The sequence below is a fragment of the Cervus canadensis genome, chromosome 4 (assembly GCF_019320065.1).
Source record: "Cervus canadensis isolate Bull #8, Minnesota chromosome 4, ASM1932006v1, whole genome shotgun sequence".
Lineage (NCBI taxonomy): Eukaryota > Metazoa > Chordata > Mammalia > Artiodactyla > Cervidae > Cervus > Cervus canadensis.
Genome location: NC_057389.1, coordinates 22,315,331 through 22,322,652, shown reverse-complemented (window position 1 = coordinate 22,322,652; position 7,322 = coordinate 22,315,331). Strand labels below are relative to the sequence as shown.

The window sequence follows — 7,322 nt, the reverse complement described above, 5'->3', positions numbered from 1 at the left end:
CCAAGTCCAACATGTGAGAACTTTCATATACAAAATAAATGTCATACTTCACTGTAATCTTGTTATAAGATACTTATTTTAGTAATGCTGATATCTCAAGATATATTTGGTATGCTTCTTTTGGAAACACACATGAACTATCATTAGGCTATATTCACAATTCTTCAAAGACCTTTATCCAACTTAAGCACTTATTTTATTACTCAGTCTTATTCAAAATATCAACTATTTTCAAAATATTTAATCTACACCAAAAGATAGGAATTTGCTATACTGAGATTATTCAAATGAATATGAACCACAAGGCTTGAAAATAATGCCAAAAGAAGGAAGAGTCTCAAAACCGCTTTCAGTAGTGACAATAGCACTGAAACATAATACACAGCCTCACAAGACAGTTAAATGCAAGAATATTTACCAATAAATTCTATACATTTGGTGGGGGAGGAACCTGTTTCTCTCTTATATTCATTCCCTATGTAAAAAAGCATTCAAAAAAATTTACTTTCCCCATTTTTTAAAATTTCTCAAATTACTTCAATTTCTGTCCTTTAAAGTAAAAACATTGCAAATAAAATCTCTAAAAAATTAAAACAAGTCCTATATAACATAAGTTTAAATGATACCAGATTTGTCTAGAGTGGGAAAGGTTTTAATTTTTTTTTAATGACAGGAAAAGAATTTTAGTTGGGGAGCAATCACCTAAGTATTTATAAAATCGGAAGTACTCTCACACATGTGTGTGTTCTAAGTCGCTTCAGTTGTGTCCAACTCTTTGTGACCCTATGGACATTCTCCAGGCAAGACCATTTCCTTCTCTAGACTCTCACACACACCGGCAACACAAATAAACTGCTTAACTCGGATGAATTTTCAAAATGTATTTTAATCTCATTCCAGGAAGAAAGAAAATTTCTAGATATAAACACATCTCATTCAATCACATTTTAACATACATTCAGCAACTTAAAATATTATAAGAATCCAATATTTTCATCTTTTATAATCTCAATATATTATATATTTAATATATAATATATATATGTACAATACATACAGGTAGTCAGCAGGATTACAAAGTAATTTTTAAAAGTCTGATCAACATTGATAAATACTTTTAGACTATTAAAAAGAAATATACTTAGGATCATAGAATAAAATAAAATATGGGAGGTCCAAACCTAATGGCAAGACTGCAAATGTTCATGTAGCCAATCATTTAAAAGATCCCTCAAGTTGGATAGAATGCATTTTAAAGCAATACTCTTGCTACTCTCAAGCAGCAGTACTTGTAAATATCAAGCATGTACATCTCCATTAAATTTAAAATTTCTATGCAGCTTTCTTTACTGTAATATACAGTAGCTATTTCTTCCTTTCTGTTGGATTTTGCCGTGGTTGCTGTTTGAAGAGTGACTGGTATGTTACCAACAGAAGTGACTTTAACTCCCTTCCCTCCCCTAAAGCATGGCTCAGTTTGAAGATTGTTCTATAGGCAGCTACTACGAATATTAACAGTACCTTAATACCATTAACAGAACCAATCAATAACTGGAGTCATATGAGAAGTTTCAAAGACTGATGGAGGTTTCTGTAAACCAAGGTCATCGGAAGTATTATACCTGCAGATAGCCTCTCACATCCCTTAATGCAAGGAGTTAAAATTTCAATACCATAGTATAGCAGTTAACAATCTATTCTATAATTTAAAATATTAATACCATTAAACCACCCTGAGAATACAGAGGAAGTATTTAAAACAAGATATTCTGATATGGTTTCTTTCCTTTGTATTTGCTTTCTTCTGGTTTTTGTTGGCCCTTCAAGGGTACAATATTTGAATTCAAAGTGTGACTTTGATATCCGTTTTTGTTAACTGAGACTCATGCCACAGTGAGATACTGGTGATAGAAAAGCCCAAAAAGGCTTGTAGAAAAGAGACAAGCAGCAATCCACCAGGTCAGAAAAGACAGAAGTCCTCGAAAAAGCAGAGGAGTGAAAATGTTTTTTAAGCTGCTCAGTGCCACTGTTATTTGTGTAACAGTTACCTTCATCTTCCCATCAGCAGATGGTAATTCAGAATAAAGAGAATTGGAGGGTAGACTATTATCCACTGGCAAGGCAGACATAGATTCTGGATAAATCCCCCAGGAATGATTACCTAGAAAATTAAAGATGCAAATAAAATTTGAAGAGTAAGTAATTCCAAAGCTTCTTGTTAAAAAAAAAAAATTCCTTAACTTATATTTCAAATTAAGAACAAGAAATTTAGTGGCACAACAAATTATTTTATGTTGAAAATGAAATAATAAGCTTTCTACACACTTAGGGAAAATTCACTTAACTTGACCAGACTATAATCTAACCTTATCAGTAGAACTACACATAAAAACCAAAAACTAATTTACTTTTAATTAACTGCATCAAAATCTGGTAAAATAACAAAAACATTCTCTTCCCTGTATAATCCATGAATCAACTACCTCTACCAGAGTGACAGAACAGATTCTGTAACTTCTTAGAATCTTTTCTACCTCTAGAATATCAGAGTAATTTCTTTCTCAGAAACTATCTATGATGCCAATGTGAGAGACTATTAATAGCTTCCAGAAAATTTTTCATCATATACTTTCCTATGCTGATAGGTTATGAGTCATATAATTTACCACTGAGCTACTCTCATGTTCCAGAGATTCCTGAAAGATTATTTACATCTATCATCAGCTCTATAGTATCTATAAGTCCACCCAACAATGCTTTTTAATTCTTTTGGGCTTCTAAAACCCCCACACTGGCAGACTGCCAGATCTAAGCAAAGAAATAATCAACTTGGTAATAGATAATTCTGGAGTAATACCACAGAGGGGCTTGATTGCTTAGTGAACAGACTTATAGAGGAACTTTGTTCTGCCATGGAGAAATCTTTATTCTATCCGCGTTAAGTTATCTGAACTCACCAAAAGATCCTACAATTCATAAATTTAAAAGTACCTCATAATAATTTAAACATTATGCACTAACATAATCTTAAAATACAAAATAATAAGATTAAAAAGTGCTCACTCAAGTTACTCGGAATTAACCGTTAGCAAACAATTCTTTTAACATTATAAAACCATATGGGTCTGAGTTTTCAAAATCAAGAAGATAAATCAATGAATCAACTTCTAGAGCTGAAAGGCTCCCATGTTTCCTCATAAAACTTCTAAAGAGAGAATCAACTTTAAGAGGCATATTTCTTTGTAGGTATCAGAAAACATGATTAATTACAGGTAGAAAGTAGAGCAGTGAGCTTCCCAGTTGCCAGGATATGCCTACCTAGGGTTTTCAAAAGCAGGGTTGTGTGAAGCAGCATGACCAGGGGAGCCACATACTGCAGCGCGATGACGCAGAGGTAATAGAAGACTCGAGCGACCTGGAACGACAGCATTCGTAAGTTTCTAACACAGCTGACCTGTTATGAATGAGTTAAACTTTCATATCAAACTGAATCATCAAACTGAATCGCTTAAAAGATAAATAATCCTTCCATGGGAAGAAAGCTAACTGGAAATAAATTTGTACTTCATTATAAATGCCCCCAAACTGACTTTAGAAAGGCTCTGTTTGAAGGTTCTTTAAAATACGAAAAAAGCATTAAATCCCTTAAAAATACTTAAGTGATTAATACAAATTGGAGAAACAAAATCACTGAAATTCAAATGGCAGATATTCACTTATTTCAAATATAAAACAAAATGCTAAAATCTCTGAAGACAAGACACCTAAAATATCAAAGTAAATAACAATAAATCATAAATAAACCCCTCATAAATAAAATTATTAATCCCTATTTACATTAGACTGAAGTAAAATTCAAAGTATGAAAATACATGAAAGGTAAAACATAAAAAGTTATCTGAATCTTGATAGATTCAAGATGAAATTCAAGAGTAAAAAACAAGAGGACCTGACACCACCTTTCTTTAAAAAGACTTGATCGGGTTGTGGGTCTAGTCCATTACAACGGTGGATGGATTCCTAGCACGTTCCTTCTCTGGAATCTCCATTAAGTTAAAATTTATGTTCCACATTCAAGTACTTGGATTAATGTTAAAAGGAATACATTTAGTCACTAAAACTAGTATTCCCTATTCTTTAAGTCACAAAAGCTATACAATATACTGTGATCAGTGATTTCAGATCAGTTAGGGGAGTCCCATTTAGCAAATGTAGATATACCACAGCTTTGTAACCCAAACTGCATGATACTTAAGGCAGGAAGGGGAACTGAGACACTTTCTTCACCTAACACCAAAATCAGATTAATGTCTCTGACATCTGTCAGTTTAAGATTATTCTATCTGTTCATAATAAGAATATCATGGAATGAAACTACTACTGAAGGAAACCAAACACTTTTATTTTTGTGCATGTGGTACTAGTTGCTTCAGTCACGTCCGATCCTTTGCAACCCCATAACTGCAGCCTGCCAGGCTCCTCTGTCCATAGGATTCTCCAGGAAAGAACACTGGAGTGGGCTGCCATGCCCTCCTCTAGGGGATCGTCCCGACTCAGGTTTGAACCCGGATCTCCTGCATTGGCAGGTGGGTTCTTTACGGCTAGCGCCGTCAGTATTTGCTATTTTTCATTTTGACAACAGTGTAAAACTTACCATTTTCTGAAGCTCAACTGTGCTTATTCGCCCTGCTTCTTTCTTCATTTGATCCACACATTTCTGGGCTAAGTTTAAGTAAGCTTGCAGGTGACTACGCATCATGGCCAACCGCAAAGCACATAGCAGGATTATTAACCAGAGTCGCAGAGTATCGAAGGTAGCTTCTGTCATTCTACAGATCAAAAAGTTGATATGGTGCTCTCAAAGACCAAAAAATGCTGGCATGCTAGTTTTATGTGTTAATGTTCATTGGATAAGATGTTTAATACAAGGAAATCTAGACTTAGTTACAAATGGAGACATGATAAGTGTCCCATTCTATCTGAGACTTACAGGATACTTTCACTTGCATAACAAATGCATGAAGTACCAGAATAAGAAACAAAGAAGTACCAGATAAGTCAAAAAGAAAAAAAGGACAGCAATACTTGGGATTCCTTTCTCTATCCATCCTCCCAGCGTGGGGGTAGGGGAATGACTAAGCAAAAAGGGAAGCTGGGAGTTCTTAAACGGGAGACCATAAGAAAGAAGGAAGGAAACCCCAGGAGCTTGCCCATGAACTATCAAGTTAACAACCCATCTGTTTCTGGCTACAGTTTTGTTTGATCACATAAACACCTGAGTAGGATCTTTCAACTCTGCTCAATTCCTGACTGGGATCAAGAATTCTGATATAATACAATAAAATCAAATGTTCTTTAAAGGACTTTGGAAAGAAGAGGTAAATTCTGATGTCCTTTAGGGGTTTAACATTTATAAAAGACCATGGTTTCTGCTTTGATAAAAGATAACATTGTAATTTGAAGATAATGCTTACATGTGCCTGACTCTATTCAAATTTCTAGTACATATCAGGTAGTTAAATATATGACTGCTGAAATGTGTCTAGTGACCTGCCAGACAGGATGTGGAACTTACAAGGGTCTCCCCCAAATTCTTAAAGACTATGAGGGTAGACTGGATGGCTATAAAGAAGAATGAGTGGGAAAAGATGTAAAACCAACACTTTGTTCCAAAATAGGCTCTATTATGACCCCCTTCTGTCCAGTGTAAGCACCTAGGAAAGGGACTAAAACTACAATACAGAACTAGCTGCCTGTGGAAATAAAGCTGAAAACCAGCACAGGAAAACAGGAAAGGAGGAGAAGATGGGAAAGGACACAGTTCTGGTTGAACTATTTATGAAGTGGAGGTGATAGAGGGATGGAACAAAGGCTTTATTATGCATGCTGTTTTTTGGTTTCCTTTTTACAAGGCCATGAGAAATGCAGGTTGGTTAGGAAGCACAGAGGCAAACTTTTATCAATACACTTGCATTATAATGAACAGTAAGATTAAAGCATCAGTCATGTGAGAATGGGAGTACACAAAGATTTAGGACCAGCCGCGGCCTTGAACCCTTCCAGGGCCTGCAGACAACACTGCTCCCTGGTGTGGGGCAACCAGGGGGCTTAGGGGGTAGAGTTCTGAAGACAGCTAGTATATACACTTTGAGGATGCCAGGTAATAGAAATGAAGGGAATGCTACGAGGCAGTGAATCAAAAAATATCTGCCCTGTTTACGAGGAGTTCAGGATTTAGGTAACAGTCCTACTAATAGCTATCTAATTAGTACCTCTAATTCAGACTGCTTACTTAACTTCATAAGGATTTGGTAAATTGATATGATGGTGTATCTCAGGAAGGAGTATGAGCTGGGGCAAAATATGCAGGTAAAGAAAAGGCAGAAGAAATTTCTCCAAATTCTTGAAGCCATTCTAGGTTTCACTGTACATGTTCTCTTTTTGTTTTCTTAAGAGGTTTTAAGCACACATGGACTCTGCCTGCATTTCACTTTTTGGTGCCCAAGCAGAACACATGGATGGATGAATTTAAATACATTTCTGGGTTGAAACTACATTCTAACCATTTTTGCTTCTCACTACAAATAAAGGCCTTTGACCAACCATTTACTCCACGTGAAAGACAAAAGGACCTGGGTTAATGGGCAGCCATTCTTTCTCAATCTACCACATGGGCTTTGGATTTTAAACAAAAATTAAAAACCACTGCTGTCTAATCACTTAATATAATGATCTAACAAATAAGAAAGGAATAAAATGGAGCACAGATAAGACCATAATTTTGTTTCCATCATTTACCAAGCAAGAATACTGGAGTGGGTTGCCATTCCCTTCTCCAAGGGATTTTCCTGACCAAGGGATCAAACCTGGGTCATCCGCATTGCACTGCAAGCAGATTCTCTACCTTAGTCTAGAACCCTACGATCCTTAGGATTAACTTTTAAATACTCAGAGTGAACCTGTCAAATTACCATTAAAGCTTACTTATGTGGGGAAAAAATGTTATGACTTCAAAGTATACTTTCTTAGTTCAATAAGGTTAAGTGTTAAAAAAAAAAATCATGTGTAGAATCACTGATTCTACACTTGCTCCAACACAAATCTGTACCAGGATCTAAAAGAAATACATAATGTAAAATGCATACTGTGGAATCAATGACTAGTCAAGTTTTTCTATTTTAATTTTGATAAGGCAAAGCAGTGGAAGGAACATTTATTAAGCACTTACTTCTAGCCAGTTGCATTACATGTATTCTTTCATTTAATTCCAATGATAACCTTGTGAGGTAGATACTATTATCTTCATTTTCCAGATGGGGAAA

The 7,322-nt window shown here is 35.4% G+C and overlaps 1 protein-coding gene across 1 annotated transcript; it reads right to left on the bottom strand.

The window, feature by feature from the left end:
- Positions 1-866: 866 nt before the first annotated feature.
- LOC122439553 (transmembrane protein 161B-like) lies at positions 867-7,299 on the bottom strand. The gene is made up of 3 exons (XM_043464707.1): positions 4,655-7,299; positions 3,319-3,415; positions 867-2,161 (listed from the first exon to the last, which is right to left on the bottom strand). Exons 1-3 carry the CDS (start codon positions 4,826-4,828, stop codon positions 1,884-1,886), a joined length of 549 nt encoding a protein of 182 aa, XP_043320642.1. The 5' UTR covers positions 4,829-7,299; the 3' UTR covers positions 867-1,883.
- Between the last annotated feature and the right edge of the window lie 23 nt (positions 7,300-7,322).

What these genes read in the sequence shown, in the direction of transcription:
- LOC122439553 (XM_043464707.1), bottom strand. Translation starts at nt 4,828, where the DNA reads ATGACAGAAGCTACCTTCGATACTCTGCGACTCTGGTTAATAATCCTG. An exon ending in CAGTTGAGCTTCAGAAAATG is followed by an intron (nt 3,416 to 4,654) that starts GTAAGTTTTACA and finishes CTGTCGTTCCAG; the next exon opens with GTCGCTCGAGTCTTCTATTA. An exon ending in CCTGCTTTTGAAAACCCTAG is followed by an intron (nt 2,162 to 3,318) that starts GTAGGCATATCC and finishes TTAATTTTCTAG; the next exon opens with GTAATCATTCCTGGGGGATT.